Source organism: Pollachius pollachius (assembly GCF_949987615.1).
Source record: "Pollachius pollachius genome assembly, chromosome: 12".
NCBI lineage: Eukaryota > Metazoa > Chordata > Actinopteri > Gadiformes > Gadidae > Pollachius > Pollachius pollachius.
The window spans coordinates 12,904,510-12,921,357 of NC_136945.1; the positions used below are offsets into that span (position 1 = coordinate 12,904,510).

General features: G+C 46.3%; 1 protein-coding gene across 1 annotated transcript; it reads left to right on the forward strand.

The window, feature by feature from the left end:
- The first annotated feature begins 265 nt into the window (after window positions 1–265).
- Window positions 266–16,304, forward strand: tnks1bp1 (tankyrase 1 binding protein 1). The gene is made up of 10 exons (XM_079748195.1): window positions 266–518; window positions 1,952–3,170; window positions 3,282–6,087; window positions 12,001–12,125; window positions 12,779–12,875; window positions 13,210–13,375; window positions 13,844–13,959; window positions 14,089–14,285; window positions 14,865–14,948; window positions 15,495–16,304. The coding sequence occupies exons 2-9, from the start codon at window positions 1,969–1,971 to the stop codon at window positions 14,935–14,937; spliced, it is 4,782 nt and encodes a 1,593-aa protein (XP_079604321.1). The 5' UTR covers window positions 266–518; window positions 1,952–1,968; the 3' UTR covers window positions 14,938–14,948; window positions 15,495–16,304.
- The last annotated feature ends 544 nt before the right edge of the window (window positions 16,305–16,848 follow it).

Here is a 16,848-nt window from a genome sequence, read left to right on the forward strand (position 1 = left end):
ATAATGAAGTCCTACTGGTTGTGTGCAATTGTGTGTGAATTTAAGTCTTCTTTCAACTTGATCTCCCTCTGCTCCCGACGCAACTAGTCAATGTTTTATTTCTGGTGGTTTGAACAGGTGACGCATCCAGAGGAAGACACATGCAGGGGGATGCAAATCAGCTGGAACGGATCACTGCACGTTTGAATAGAGCAGAGCCATGAGCACCAACTTTTACATAAAGGATATGGGGAGGTATTCGGTGCCATAAATGTGCATGGTGCACTTCAGCAGGAACCTGTTGGTCGGGTCTGGTGAGCGGCATGGTTTGCCTCGAAGAGGAGGGAGTGTCTATTGGATAGCCGTTTCCAGAAGAGTGGAACACAACAAGGAGCAAGACGTGATTCCTCTCTCCCGTTTACTTCCTACAACCTGGTCTTCTGTGATCTGAGATCCGAGATCCGCTGTCTGACATTTCGGTGGCCTGCTCCCGGTTTCCCGTCGCATTGTCCCCTGAATGACCGCGTGAAACCCAAAAGGTAATAGTACACTTTATATTTTACCAAACAGGAGTCGCAAAACAAAAAGTGGTTGGCCAGTTCACCTCTTTGGGAACGGGCGACGCGTAAATCAAGTTATCTGGGACCCCCCTAAAACACACGTTACAGCTGGACATGGATAAATAGGTTCAGATTATTCCAGATGATCATGTTTAATTAGGCAAAAATATCGTCGTTTGCATTTCCTACTTTCCCTTTCTTTGTTCAAGGGTGACATTATGGCTCTGCTCCAATCATCCGCCGGGACCCGTGGGACGCTGAGCCACCGCGTCCACTGATAGCGACTTTATTGTTTACCCACTCAGTAACTTATTAAGGAGCCCATATCCACAAGCGGCTGTGTTACCTTGTGGTTGAGTTGCAACCTTAAATAAAATCAAGTCGCAATAAACATATATATGTTGATGTATTCGTTCATGGGTCGGCGACCTTGTTATTAATCTTATGAGGTCGAGAATGATGTTGGCCTGTTATTACACATAGCCTATAAAAGCTCAATGTGCTTAAACTTTGACACTGCGGCATACGTTGAACACAAGCAAATATAACGAGCTCAAAGGCCAGCGGCGACTGCCGTCGTTGACTTGGCAGGAGATACGTTTCATGCGCTGCAAGCTGATAGTTATATTTACTAGTTATATGTCAATATACATCATTTGAAATGTGCTCGTAAAGCCCTACCATCGAGACCATATTTTTATGCAATGAAACGAAATGGGCCAATGCTAATAACTATGACATAACTAGATAGTTATTGATATGTTGAGAGAAACTCCAAGTGGCTGATGACGCAAACCCCTAAATATTATTGAACAGTGTTGTGTGACTGTGGATTGACCGGTTTGCCCACTGGTAAAACCAGACGCCATGAACTGTTCAGTTTATAAATATTTGGTTGGTTGGCCTATTATTGCTTTTCACACAGACATTGGGGTCGGTGTAATTAGTCACTCCTCCACTTTCACTGGCTAACATGTACCCTCGTCGTAGTTAAGTCCTATGTTCTGACAAGGAAAAACTGCTAGATTTCCTCCAAATTTTCCAAACGGCATATTTGTCTACATGGAAATCTCTCAGGGATCAAGAAGCTAAATAATGCATTGCATTACACTAAGAATAAAATTCTCCCACGCCAAAAACCCCATATCATATGTGGACAGAAAGCTTGATTTATGTAGCCTATTCTTCTTTATTAATTCATCATGTTGTAGCCAATTTCAAAAAAAGTCGAATACTATTCAAAACCTTTACTAGCTTTTTCCAGGTTGTTCTATTATCAGTTTCTTTTAAGCGGTGTGATATTTCCCTGCTTCTTGTTTTTCGCATTGATGCATTGATGTCCTCGTTGTAACACACTCTTCTCCCTTCTCCCTTCCCTCCTCTTTTCTCCATCCAATTCCTCCGACCACCAGGTGTCTCTACCAAAGCCATGGCCTCTCGCGTGGAGGGCCAGCCCAGCTCGGGGCTTGCGGACGGGGAGAAGAAGAGCTCCTTCAAGGGCTCCTTGAGAGCTGGGCAGTTATCGAAACCCCTGATCACGCCCAAGCCCTTCTCTCTGCAGCGCAACACCGCCCTCCGCTCCATCAACGCCCCAAAGACCGCTGTCCCGTCTTCTCCGTCTCGAGTCTCCGTCAAGAACCTCTTCCCCGGGGCCACCAAACTCGAGCCCAGCGCTGTGCCGCAGTCCAGTCCAGCCATCACTGATGCAAAGCCAACACGAGAATCTTCCGTTTTGAAGGGGAAAAGAGAGGAGGGGTCTGTCTCACGGCCAAGTGACACGTCCGACTCGGCGAGTGTTCCTAAAGCCAGCGTGCTGCAGATGCTTCGCCCGATAGAAAGGAAGACCAGCCCTGTGAGCAGCCCTGCTGAAGAACCCCTGAAGATTACTAAAGATGACAAGACCGCCCCCCCATCGGTCCCTGCTAAAGAACAAGTAATTATCAGTGGAGAAATCACTGTGAAAGATGAGAAGAAGGTACCAGACACAACCTCGGCTGTGGCAACCTCGGACCCCACCGAACCCAAGACCCACCCTGTAGTGGACCAGCCCGCCCCAAGGGACACGACCCCTCCCGACACAATGCCGAAGTCTGCTGTCACCCTTAGGCGCCCCAAGGCCTCCACGGGAGTTTTAGAACTAAAAGACGAAGCCAACGCAAAGAACCCTCTCAGCCCAACGTCCCAAGATCAACCAAGCAAGCGTAGCCTGGTCAGGAACCGCTTGTCAATGGAGCTCACTATGAAATTTGAATCAGGCGGCCAGCCTCTGCCCTCCCTGCCCCCCCAAACAACCAGAGGTAAATATGTAGGAAAACTGCCAACGTCTGCCGTCGAACCAGAAAAGATGAACCCAACTGTAGTTCAACCGAGTAGTGAAAAGGACGCAGAGGTGCTGAAGGTGGAAGCAGAGGAGGACAGAACAGGGGGAAGCAGCATAAAACGTAGAATCACTCTGCTTTTTGACCCATCATCAAGACCTGAGGTCGCTACGAAAAGGGAGGAGCCACCAGTTGTCACCCAATCAAACGAGACAGGAGCAGCGGTCAAAGACAGAATTAAAAACTGGGCATTGGAGACGAATGCAGACACAGACAATATTGTCCAACCTCAAACTAAAACTCCTACAAAAGAGTAAGTGGTCTCCGTTCTCTTATCTAGATATCTTATATACAGTATATTTTTATTATTTATCTGTTGAAAATGTTATTGGGCCAACTTTAACATAAAAATGTATTTCCACAGCTTTGAAACTATCGACCCTCCCAAGAAAGAAAACACACCATCAGAGATGTCCACAGAGACTGCAGATTTACTTCCAGCGGTCTCATCAGCTGCAAAGCCGTTGGATGATCCCGTGGAGACACCCCATAGTACTTCTCCTGATGAGGAAACCCCAGAAAGCTCCACAGATAAGTCCTTAGAACCCGTCCAGGACGGCGTGTCTGACAGTGCAGCTGTGCTCTCTGACCCCAGCTCCCTAGAAGCCCACCGAGCCAACCCACTGAAGGACAGGACCCTGCGTCGGTCGGTTCGCTTTGGGACCGTGGAGCGGGATGACGGCAAACCTCCAGTGCTCCTGGGGTCCGAACCCGAGTCCAGCGCAGAGGAGGAAGACCTTTCTGAGGATGAAGGCCACGACGGCCCAGCGGAGGAGGCGATCAAAATAGAGAAAGAGAAAGAGCGGGAAAAGCATGAGGAGTTTATGTGGCAGAAACAAAGGGAAGAGCAGAAAGAGAAAGTGACACGGATGGAAGAGCGACTGCGAGAGAACGAGACGTTTGAAGAGGCGGAGCGGCAGAAACAGAGACAGAGGGAGGAGGAGGAGGAGGCGAAGAGAGAGCGGTTGATGCAGAAAGAGAGAGAGCTAGAGGAAGACAGAAAAAGGGTCAGGCAGGATGAGGAGAGACTCAGAGAGGAGATGAGAAAGAAGGAGAAACAGTTAGAGGAGGAGAGATTGAGAAAGGAGGAGAAAGAGAGGGAGAGTCAGAGAGAAGAGGAGAGGGAGAGACAGAAAATAGAGGAGAGACTAAGAGCGGAGGAGAGAGAGAGGGAGAGACAGAGAGAAGAGGAGAGAGAGAAACAGAGAGTAAAGGAGAGATTACAAGCGGAGGAGAGAGAAAGGGAGAGACAGAGAGAAGAGGAGAGAGAGAAACAGAGAGTAAAGGAGAGATTACAAGCGGAGGAGAGAGAGAGGGAGAGACAGAGAGAAGAGGATAGAGAGAAACAGAGAGTAAAGGAGAGATTACAAGCGGAGGAGAGAGAGAGGGAGAGACAGAGAGAAGAGGAGAGAGAGAAACAGAGAGTAAAGGAGAGATTACAAGCAGAGGAGAGAGAGAGCGAGAGACAGAGAGAAGAGGAGAGAGAGAAACAGAGAGTAAAGGAGAGATTGCAAGTGGAGGAGAGAGAGAGGGAGAGACAGAGAGAAGAGGAGAGAGAGAAACAGAGAGTAAAGGAGAGATTACAAGCAGAGGAGAGAGAGAGCGAGAGACAGAGAGAAGAGGAGAGAGAGAAACAGAGAGTAAAGGAGAGATTACAAGCGGAGGAGAGAGAGAGGGAGAGACAGAGAGAAGAGGAGAGAGAGAAACAGAGAGTAGAGGAGAGATTACAAGCGGAGGAGAGAGAGAGGGAGAGACAGAGAGAAGAGGAGAGATTGAAAGAGGAGGAAAGAGAGAAACAAAGAGACGGGGAGAGATTGAAAGAAGAGGCGAAAGAACGACAGACATTGGAGGAAAGATTGAAGGTGGAAGAGAGAGAGCGAGCGAGGTTGGAGGAGAGACTGAGGGAGGAGGCGAAAGAGAGACAGAGAGTGGAGGAAAGGTTGAGAGAGGAAGCGAAAGAGAGACTGAGGTTGGAGGAGAGACTGAGAGAGCAGGAGCGAGAGAGGCAGAAAATGGAAGAGAGATTGAGGGAAGAGGAACGCGTACAAGAAAGGTTGAAAAAAGAAGAGATGGAGAGGGAAAGACAAGTGGAGTTGATGCAACAGCAAAAGAGAGACGAGGACAGAGAGCGGGCAAGGCAGATGGAGGAGAGACTGAGAGAAGAAGAGAGGGTAAGGGAGGAGGCCAGGAGGAGAGAAGTGGAGGAAACAGAAAGATTAGAGGACCGACTTAGGGCGGAACAGATTGAGAGAGAGGCAGAAAGGATTTTAGCAGTTAAGAGAGAAAGAGACAGACTGATAGTGGAGGCGGAGGAGCGTGAAAGAGAGAGACAAAAGCAGCAGAGACTTCAGGAGGAGCAGGAGAGAGAAAGACAGACACAGGAAGCACTGGACAGGAAGAGAGCCGAAGAACAAGAGGTGAAGCTTCGAGAGACGGAGAGGAGGAGAGAAGAGGAAGAGAGGGAGAGAGGGAGAGAGAGGGAGAGAGAGAGGGAGAAGGAGAGAGAGAGATTACAAGAAGAACAAGAAAGGATCAAAAAGCAGCAGGAAGAAGAAGAGAGAGCTCAGGAGAGAAAGGAGGAGGCAGCGAGGAGGAAGCAAGCCGAGGAGGAGGAAGTGACACGGCAACAGGCGGTCAGAGATAGAGAGCGCCCCGCAGTGGACACGGCCATTTTAATCAGCTTTGACTCTGAAGATGTGGGTCAGGAGTCTGAATTACGGTCGGCTGTGCCGGCCGCGCTGCTCGTTGAACCAACGTTGAGGGCAGAGGACCCACTGGAAGTTCCTTTCGACGACTTTTCAGTCAAGAAGTCTGTCACTGAAGTTCTGTTTGATGACTTCTCCGTCACACCTAGGAGATGGGGTTCCAAGAGTAGGGTCCCCCAAACCCCAGAGCCAGACTCTTTGCTGGAAGATGTCTGGGTTCGCCGGGCCCCCGATGTTGACTCACGGCCACATCAAGCACCGCAGCTAGACCAGTTGAAGGAGTTGGATGTCGTCCCTCGTCCCTTGATACCGTGCCTCATCCCTCAACCCCAGGAGGAACCGAGGAGGCCATATGAGATCCCAACAGTGCAGCAGAAAGAGGCAGAGGTGGTGGAGGAAGATGAAGATGAAGAGGTGCATGAAGAGAAAAAGGAGGAGAGGGAAGGAGGAGTGGCTGAGCTGAAGGTAAATCCCTACTTTGTGTATGCTGAGTGTATGCTCTCTTTGAACCGCAGGACAGGGGAACCAGTTCCTTTCGTTGGTCCTGTGTTAACAACTCCATGGGCAGCAGATTCTGGAAGATGTGTTGTTTTTTTGGTTATAAGCTGTGTGGCAGGCAGAATCACGCAGCAAGACTGACAGAGCAGAGCAGGAGCGAACATGTACCTGGTTATACCTTTGCTGAATCGTCAGCCAAAGCCCTTCACCTTCTCAAACACACAGAGGACACTGTAACAATGGCAGCCACATAGTTGACTGGTTATTCTTGCTCTTGAAGTCACATATAACAAACTCAATTTGCTCCTGAAAGCTTGTTGCACAAGATGATTCCAAAAGGTGTGTGTGTGTGTGTGTGTGTGTGTGTGTGTGTGTGTGTGTGTGTGTGTGTGTGTGTGTTTGTGTGTGTGTGGGTGGGTGTGTGTCGGTGTGGGTGTTTTTGTATGCAAGCAAGCCAAATGAGAGTGCTGTAGATGTTTCATGATTAATGGTAGAAGTATGCAATGCAATATAACCAACACTAATGCATCATGCATCAAGAGATAGACATCTACACATGGCAAATAATTTCTTGCTATGAAAACAATATCAGTGTACATAAAGATCAGATGATGTTGACCTAGCAGGTGTGGAGAATCAAAGTGCTCCTGGGAATCAGCCTGTATTTTATTCACACATACACTGTAAATGTGTATGTGTTTTTTTTGTCTGTGTGCATGCTGTTTGTACGTGTTTGTGTGTGTTTTTAACCTTAAGGTTATCTACTTTTTACTCTTTTGTTTAAGGAGAGGGATGGGACATGAGTAATCTTACGTCTCTGTGTAAGAGTATTGTTGGCAATCTTTGAAACTGAGAGCTACAAGGCTTTCATAAAAAAAAAATCATGCCTCCTTCACTCTTCATTGGATTTCTCAAAGTGCTTTAAGAGTCCAGACTTATGAAAGTCAAGAGGTAAACAACCAAAAAGGCCAATTTTATTTGGGGTATGCATGATTGAAAGAGAGTTCACTTTTGGTATGGACGGGCTTCAGAATATGACCGAGTTACAGAGTGTAAACCTCCGAGTGGAAATCATGGTAAAGATCTGTGGTATTGTAAGTGGAACGAGAGGCTACCTAAAGTGTCAATGTGGATGAACAGGTTAATTTATTGGCTGCATGACTCAGAGAAGGATTGGCAGAATTAATGCAGACATTCACTTTGTGAGAGATACTGTTTTCCCTTTGTCACTCACCCTTTGTGTCCACATTTATGTGTTCATGCAAAGTTCTGTGTGTACGTGTGTGTATGCGTTTGTGGGTGTGGGTGTTTGTGTGTGTGTGTGTGGGTGTGTGTGAGTGAGTCTATTTTCACACGTGGCAGGTGTGTATACATACTTTTGTGTAATCTGAAGGTTGTTTTGTCTGTGAGAGAGTGCATCTCGGTTTGTGGTGTCTTTCGCTTTCTGCATTTCACGAATTGTAATTTCAGACTACTGATAAACCAAAGGGGTTGGATATGGAACTCTTTATTTTCCCACCATTTCATAAACCGGGAGACGGGACCATTTTGGCCACTAGGCGGTGCTGTGGCTGCTCCCTGTAGTTTCACTCCAATTTCCTTCTACTTACACACCTCGATGAGTCACAGATATTCATAGCAGAGAGATTATGAATGAGAAATCAAATAACTAACACATGGAACAGGAAATTGTGTGCATGAGTTAAATGAAACCACATCATGTTTGGGAAAGTGTGCATGTGAAAAGGGCAAACCCAAATCAGCCAGAATGAGGCACTGTGTCTGACTTAGGCAAATTAATAGGTGGGTCTTGTAGAGCGTGAGTCAGACTAAACAGCGTAGTCAGATCATGTAAAGAGCACTATACTTACATCGGGCCTCTTCCTTGTTATTCTTCTCTTCATCTTCTTTCTCTGTCGTTTTCGCTCACACTCTCTTTTTCTTTCTCTGTCGATCAATATGAAGTTGTGTGGCGTTCATGGTTGAACATTCAAACATTTGATAGAAGGATAATAATTTTAATAATAATAATGTAATAATAAAATACAATATAATACAAATGTATCTCTCTCTCTTTCTCTCTCTCTCTCTCTCTTTCTGCTCATCCAAATTTATGTCTCTCCTTCGCTGCCTCAAACTTCCTCTTCACTATCACTCTATCATCTATTTCCACCCCTTTCTGGTGAATGATTTCCCTGTCTTGTTGGCTCTCTACAAATGTATCTCTCTCTCTCTCCCTCTCTCTCTCTCACTCACTCACTCACTCACTCACTCGCTCTCGCACACACACCAGTTGTCCCAGACAGACTCTCTCTATCCACCCAACCAGCTATCATTCTCTCACCTGAAGAGCTGCCCTACTTCTGCTTTTATTATCTGTGTGAACCTGTTATGTGTGGCTGCAGGGACAGTGTCCAAGTGACACTACAAGTCCCTCCACAGACCTGAGATTGGGTCGGAAGTTTAGTGGAACCTGGCTCAGGTCTTTGTGAGAGAAATGAGAGTCCTGTACCATCCTGTCAGCAGATTCTTTTCCTCACTTTTTAATTGATAGGAAACTGGAGGGATGGATACAGAGGGGCATGAAGGGAGGTGAAACCTGCCTGAACAGAAACAGAGGCACGGGGATCATAGTTGGAGTTGAAATTGTTCCGGAACCAAATGGAAGGCCCTAGTTTCCCTTTTGTCTCATAGGGTTAGGCTCAGTTGATGTCATCTTCAAGTCCATTTTTGCCCAAGGGTTTTTTAATGAATGGATTGCAACGCCGAAGAGAGTGATCTTCTGGCATGCTGTGGATTAGGAGATTCACGATACTCCCCTGTGGGAAGAATGTTTTGTGAAATACTTGAGACACACAAGCATTATTTACCAGGAGATGTGTTTGACATGAACAATCTCCACACCGAAAAGTTTGCTTTCGATCAGGGGACGATTGTGCTTTCAATATCGGCGGGCGCACTGCAACGGCAAATCATAGCCACCATAAAAAGACACATTGCTTAGTTACAACCCCCCCCCCCAGCCCCCCATGGCACTCAGTTTCCATAGTGACCATTTCACAGAGGGGACCGGCTCGGGGATCCTGGGCGTCCATGCAGTACCTGGGAGGGAAAATGTCCTCCGTTCGGCTGCAGGTGTCTGGCTGGGTGGGCGGCATGCAACGCTCCTTACTGGGGGCCCCGGGGCTCCGCTGTGGCCCCGCAGGACGGGCGCACAAGGAGGAAGAGGCAGGAGAGGAGGAGGAAGACGAGGAGGCGGAGATAGTCCAAGATTTCAGCACTGCGGTATCGCCGCCACAGAGCTTGGACCCGAGCGGGAAGTCCCTGCGGCGGCGGCGGCGGCTCTCAGCGCCGCGGCCCTTGCCGTGCTGCGGGAGGAGAGCTGCGGGCCCCTGCTCTGTAAGATTTCAGAGTTGAACGAACCGTCACCTCCCAATGGAGGGATATCACGGTTCTGTCCCTCTGGTTGGCTCAATATCAGCATGCTTCTGCATCGTAAAGATTGACTGATAGGTGAACGTAGTGAATAGACAATGAAGGAAGCACAGAGAGGCAAATGCAGGTCATTTCATCTGCATATGAGAAATATTGTTAGTGCTTTTGGCACATGGTGAATTTTGGTTGATAGTTCTTTGGCCTTGGAATTACAATATAAATAGGTAGATTCAATATAAAATTCCCTATAATTATTCCACCAACTTATTGTGGAATTAATAGAGACCACGATCATGTTTAAATATGCTGACCCCTTAGGCACTATACCGGATGCTGAGCTCCAGGAGAAACACTTAATGGGAATATATAATGTTGTGTGTGGGTGTGTGGGTGTTGTTGTGTGTGTGTGTGTGTGTGTGTGTTTGTGTGTGTGTGTGTGTGTGTGTGTGTGTGTGTGTGTGTGTGTGTGTGTGCGTGTGTGCGTGTGTGAATAAGTCAGGCTTTGTGTGTGTGTGTGGGGGGGGGGCGTCTGTGTGTGTGTATGTGTATGTGCTGCATGTCTCTAAATAAATCAGGTTTTGTGGGTGTGTTTGTTTCTGAAACTCATGTCTGTTTATTTTGTTATTGGAGACATGGAGGAAAAACCTGCAGGTTGTTGTCGTCTCTTCACCTCATAATCCGTCTTGTTCCCTTAATGGCCTGTAGCTTTGTTGACAGTCTCGCCAGTGATTATGCTAGTCTCGTGTCGGACCCGTTTCATGTTCGGGGCATTGAGCAATGTTTCCTCTCATCAACCCAGGTTCCTTAGCATTCTATTAAAAGAAAGGCGGGGAAATAATTCCTAGTGACTCATGTCCTTGACTTATAATTTCAGTTTAATACAGGTTGCTCATGCAAAACCTCCCTCACCTCATTGCTAAGCTCTCGCTGCGTCTCTGATACATGACTACAGAGTGTGGGAGCAATTTAATAGCGTAAACAAACAATGCCTTGTGGGTATTTGTGTGCACCCGTCTCCCCCCTCCCCCGTCTGCCATCTCCTGTAAATATTGATTGTGGTGGCGTATTCCGGTTTCAGTAAATATGGTGGGGTAGGTGAGGGTGTATGAGAACTGTTTCTGTATTAATGACATGTATCTATTTTACTTTAAAGCAAAGGAATGAAATAGCCATTCATATTGCATCAAAACATTTTAAGCAACCATTGTGAGGTACATGTTTTCACCTTGAACGCCAACTTTTTCATTGCAGCCAAATATGCCAAAGCATCAAACAGGAGTTGGTTTTATAGAGAATGTGACGATCTTTGAATGCTGTAGATTATTCAGCAATGTATCACTACGTGCAGAAACACTGCATAAACTCTACAGCAACATGAAAGAATCGTCTTTCTGAATCTCTTGAAAGAGAAGCAGGACAGATTCATTATTGGAAAGTGCTTTGAATGCTACAGGGCAATGTCTTACGTGTGCATATCACCTTTGGTAGACAAACAGCATTTCTCTCTGTGCATTGAGTACCTTGGTAGGCAAATCCTCTGTCAGTGGACCATTCATTCACAATGCCGTGCTGCCAGATAAGAGCAATGGTGCAAATAAGGCTACTGGTGGCTCAGCTCGTACAGTGCATGAGGAAGTAGTTGCCTGTGGAAAGATATGAATCATGGAGATTGAATGTATTTACAAGTTATGGTTTCTTTTACACTGCAGTTATTTTGTATCCAGGCAGCAGTAAACAAATAGTTTAGTTTTTTTCACAAAACGAAACATGAAGTGTAATGAAAACATTGTGCATCAGTGTTTGCACAGTTGCTTATTGTTTTGTTGGGGTGTGTGTAAGGTTGTGTAATTATGGGTGTGTATTTGTGTCTGTACATTAGAATGTGTGAATGCCAGTGTGTGTGTGTGTGTCTGTGTCTGAATTAACTTGTGCGTGAGTGTGTGCGCGCGCGTGTGTGTGTGCGTGCATGCATTTGAGTGTGTTTATGTGTGTGTGGGTGTGTGTGCTTGTGTGTGTGTGTGTGTCTGTGTGTGTGTGCGTGTGTGACCGTGTGTGTGTGTGTCTGTGTATGTGTCTGTGCGTGTGTGTGCGACGCACTGCCTACCCTCTAAAACCAGCTCATTAAAAGGTGCATGCATGGCTGGTTCTCGGTCCTATTATTCTGAAGCCAGTCTTCTTGGTTCAGGCCAGCCTTCCCCGCAACCCAGTTGAACTCGACAGCTTCAGTATATCATCATTAGTAAATGCACTGACCAAATATGACAGCAATATGTGTTTGTATCGGCAAATATATGCTTGTGCATCGGATGATCTCATAGTTTCTTATGGCAATTAGTGAACGCTCTTTCATTCATTACTCTCAACTTTCATTCAACGATATTGTTCTTTCCTCCATTTGTCCTTTAACATCACTCTCTCTTACTCTCTTTTCCTCTATCATTTCAGGAGAAGGGGAATAGTTTTAGTGCAAAAGGGGATGGTTTAGACACTGAGGCTCTGCTCAACAACGAACCCCAGCAGCAGTATGAAGACCATGAACACAATGACGTCTCTGAGTCTGAAGCTGAGAGGTAAGGAACTGGACTTAATTTCCCACAATGCACTTCCCTCTGCATATTACATGGGCGCCGTGAAATTTGGTAGGGACTCGATTTCAACAGTGTCTGACATGACCAAACACGTTCAATTGTATTACTGTTTTGTTCTGAGGGTGTGTCTTTTTAACAAGTCAAAGAAGCCACAGAAGGTTTGAAGTGAACGCCACACATCAAAAAAGTAGCCCTATAGCTATATTGCACATACAATGAATGTCTGAAATGGAGTTGCCTACAGCTGTAGTCCAGAGATGCAGGGTTTGCTGACTAAACATATTCCCTCTGTGACCAAAATAATACTTTCTGATTTTTTTCAAGTCTGATTTGATGCTGTAGTAAATGCGTACATATGTGGTCGTAAAGTACAATTTTGAAGAAAACTGTATCATGAAGAACATCATATAATATTGTTTTTCAATACGACAAATAAAAAACAGTGGATAGCATGGTGAAGTCAAGAGTGGCCAAGCGCCCCCTTGTGTTAGCCTACAGCAAGGCTGAGGAGCAGTGAGAGAAAAAGCAGAAAAGAAAGAAAAACAATAAATCACAAATACGAAATTCCCAGTAATCTCTCCGAATGTCCTGTGCACTCCATCAAGTTGTCTATAACTCCCCCTTCTTCGTGTCAGCCCCACACCGGCCCTTGAGCCTCATCTGGACGTCCACCTGGACGAATCGGATGGTGCTGAACCCCGTACTGAACCAGAGCTGCCTGCTTTCCCAGAGGTGAGTGGCCATCCATCTCACTTTAGGTGATCACATGTCTCCCTCTAGATCTCCTCTGTCCTGGATTATGTAGAAAGTATAGAAACATGTTCTATGGAAACGTGTGTCAAATATATTTTTTGTCCCAATTAAGGCAATTGGTTATTGTCTGCTGGCATTTCAGGGTAAATGCACACGGGAAAGGTTTTATTTTGTCCTTATTTGTGTGTGTGTGTGTGTGTGTGTGTGTGTGTGTGTGTGTCTGTGTGGGAGTGCTCCACGTGTATATGCATGCTTATATACAGTATGTATAAGTGTGTTTTGTTCGTGTTTATATCTGCGTGTGTGTTCTCAGAGCTCCGCCCCTCTGCTGGACAACAAGGCCCTGCGGTCGAGGGCGGAGCTGAGGAAGAGGATGAGCCAGCGGACACGTCTGCCCAGGACACGTCAGAGCTCGCCAGGGGTCTTCCTCAATGAAGACTCCGCCTCCACCCCTGACTGGAGAGTCAGCGACAACACAGGTTCACACTAACGCTCTACACTACTTCTCGACCCTCTTGCCAAAATAACTTTAAACGTGGCATAACATTGGATGCCAGACTGTGGTGTGTGTGCATGTGTGTGCATGCGTGTGTGTGTTGTGTGCGTGCGTGCGTGCGTGCGTTAATGACATCTGCAAGTCTCTTCTGCAAATAATGGCTTCTTTCTAGCAAAGGTTTTCTCAATGTTTGCCAAGTAAAGGAGGTACAGCAGAACATTGTCATGCAATGTTTTTCCGGATTACAACAGAGATAGCTGTTATTATTGTATGTGTATTTAACCTTTTCATAGAAAAATCGACAGAGAAATAATGAGTTTAGGTTTCATCCTTCTTTATTAAAACTCGAACATGACGTCTTTGTGTTAAATGTCAATGTAGGAAACCATAACTCCCTCCAGCAGTCGGTACAACAGTTTGAAATTGATTTATTTCTCTCTCTGTCTTCTAGAGGAAACCGCAGAGTCAAACGAGGACGAGAAGGAGAAGAGAAGTGTGAAGGGCCCGCCCACCGCTCAGCGGAGCCCCGTCTTCCCTGGCTTAGAGAGCAGTCACTCAGCCCTGGTGGTAGGTGATCACAACCCCAATCCTCATTCTCACATCAGGTCTCGTTCTATAAATCCTCATTTACTAAGATGTGATGTGTGTTTGTGTGTTTGGCCTCCTCGTATTTGTTTCCATTGTTTCATGTGGTAGGCTCAGTTGAAAAAGAAAACCGGAGGTGGAGGAGGAGGTGGAGGAGTGGAAACGACACCGGTGAAGGACAAGGCCGCAGCCGCCCGCGAAGAACTAGCAGCTCTCAGCCCCTCTCCATCCATGCGCTCCCGGCGTTCGGCCGCCCTGCTCCCGGGGGCGGCTCGGGTGCTGCCCCCTATAGGTGGCAAGGATGACGGGTACGGGTCTCCGACAGCACACCCATCACCAGCACCACCACCAGCACAGCCACCACTACAATCACCACAACCACCACCACCACAGCCACCACCACCACTACAAGCACAATCACTCTTAACTTTCAAGTGAACCAAAAAAGGCATATGTCACCGTTACTAAAAGAAAACAGAAAATCTGAAACAATGGATAAAAAAATCCAATATCTCTCCTGTATTTTCCGATTGCTTCTCGACGTCCCGGTGAAGTGACGGGCAACGCCCAGAGGGATACTCTCTGGGCGTAGGCCATGGAAGCTCCCTCAGGGCAGCGGTTAATGTGGATTTTATAGGACAACACTACGGTGTGTGGACCCATTTCATACCAGCCGTGTGCTAGCTGTAAATATCACAAAGTCTCCTGGGGTCGTCACCATGGGGATATCACCCCGCCTTCCTCCTAGAACTCTCAGCCACAAAATGATGAATTTTTAAAAAGTCATAATGTTCGGGGCACACTTCCACTTTAAAATGTGAGATGTGTTTGTGATTGTCTTGGAAGGGCTGCTGGTGATACATCTGTTGTTGTAATCTGTTCCACAGGACGGGCTCGTCTCCCTCGTGGATGCAGGAGCTGAAGAAGAAGAGGATGAGTCAGCAGGAAAGTGGGACCTAATGGCACGCCGGGTGAGTCACCAGTGATGACGGATGGCGACCCGCATGCCAATAACGTCTATTTGCTGTGGAGTCTCTGGAGGGCCGTGGAGGCACTTTGCCATTCAGTGCATTCCACACTGGGGGATTTAGCCTTGACCTCGTAATATAATCACTTGTTATTTCATTGGTTATGGTCCTGATAAAGTCGTTAGAGCGATAGAGGGTTGGCAATAACACTCATGGGGTCGTGCGTTGGGTTTATCGCTCTGTGCTACCATACTGGAAATATCGCATTCTGTGTAACAAACTTAATCATATATTTAGTGTTTAGTTATTTTAGCAGATGCTATTTATCCAAAGACACTCGTCATTAATCAGTAGGAATGGGGTTGGCATTTTGCTCAAGGATGTCTACAGGTAGACTGCAGGCATTTGAATTCAAACCCAGAACCCTGCAGCTGGGAGCCAAACATCATAACCACCACTATTCTGTCCTCATACATAATTTGAATATGTAGCGCAATAGATTGTCTTTCACTACTGTAAAGTACACCGTTGTTTGCTCTTTCCTTTCAGGTTGAGAAGAGCATTGCACAGTGGCTTTAAATCAGGAGTCACTGCATCACAGCTGGCCAGCGTCTTGTCTTGGTGCTCGCACCGTGTTTGAACCTCCAGTGCCTTATTACTGTCTTCTGGATGTGTGCCGATGATGCAGCAAAAGGGAGCTAGCCAGGATTTTGCTGTCAAAAGCACCCACTAAGCCCCTTCTTTATTCCAGAAAAAAAAAGAAATCATCAATATGTTGTGAGTTGACGAGTGCCTTTCATGTGCCACCGGTGGTATCTTGAGGACAATGCTTTCTTTATGAATCGTCAGTGTGATTCTGAGCGACACTATGGACCACCTTTCTGTTCTTTTTATTACTTTTATTTTGATGTCGGAATGAACTTTGGCTGTGTTTGCATATGCCGGAGTTGATTGAATGGTAGCTATCTGCACGGTCATACACAGATTAGATTAGAGAGGGTTATGCAGTGATACATGTACGAAAAAGCAGGTTGTAATGGGTTGCTTTTTGTTTTTTGAGGGTGAACATCTAAATGTTATTCACGTGATTGTGGCCCTGGCACTGGTATACGTTAACTTGCTAAATTGCACCTTAAGAATAGAGATGAAAAATTACATAAATCCTGCATATTTAATTAAATCGGTGACAGCAGAGGTAACATGATTTATATTGAATGAATATAATATAATGAGTAAAAACACTATCCAGGTAATGTGTGATTGTTATTATTGTTCATAAGTATGTTTTCTATGTTGTAATCATATTTGTATGTATGTCAAATGCAGGGGAATCATGGGAAATACATTTTCTACAAACTATATTGAGTGTCTGTCTTCTTTAATGTGTATTTATTATAGGCTTCTCGAGTGCAAAATGCTCTGTGGCTGCTATTGCATAGTCTGCTACACTGATGTACAAGTGCCAAATGTTATCAGATTATCTAAGGCCGTTGACACCTGCAAGTTACTAATTCACATCGGAAAGGAGGCATCGAGAACTATGAGACACAAAGGGATGATTGTTGCAGGTTTTGATGAACCATAGTTCAAGGCCGCACAGAATTGGCTGCAAATAATTTCCGAATGCGAAAGAAGATGGCAGTTGGCGTTCCACTATAGATGGACAGGGCAAACAATAGAGTGTGTTTGACCTCGGAGAATGATCTCTCTTGGCTGGCGACCCATGCAGGTGGCCGGTACGGTGCCAAGGCCCGGGTGGCACCACAGACCCGAGCAGTCCATTGGGTGCCAATGTGCCAGGGGGCATGGGGCAAGCCTATTGAGAGGCGATGTGTTGGACACAATGGAAGCGACAGACTTGCTGCATCGACAGGCTTTTTGCTGCTGTGGTCAGAAATAAACC

Bases quoted from the DNA above. Each gene is read 5' to 3' on its own strand.
- tnks1bp1 (XM_079748195.1), top strand. From the start codon at position 1,969: ATGGCCTCTCGCGTGGAGGGCCAGCCCAGCTCGGGGCTTGCGGACGGG. The intron at 6,088-12,000 runs GTAAATCCCTAC...CTATCATTTCAG, and splicing joins GAGGAGTGGCTGAGCTGAAG to GAGAAGGGGAATAGTTTTAG. The intron at 14,286-14,864 runs GTACGGGTCTCC...TCTGTTCCACAG, and splicing joins ATAGGTGGCAAGGATGACGG to GACGGGCTCGTCTCCCTCGT.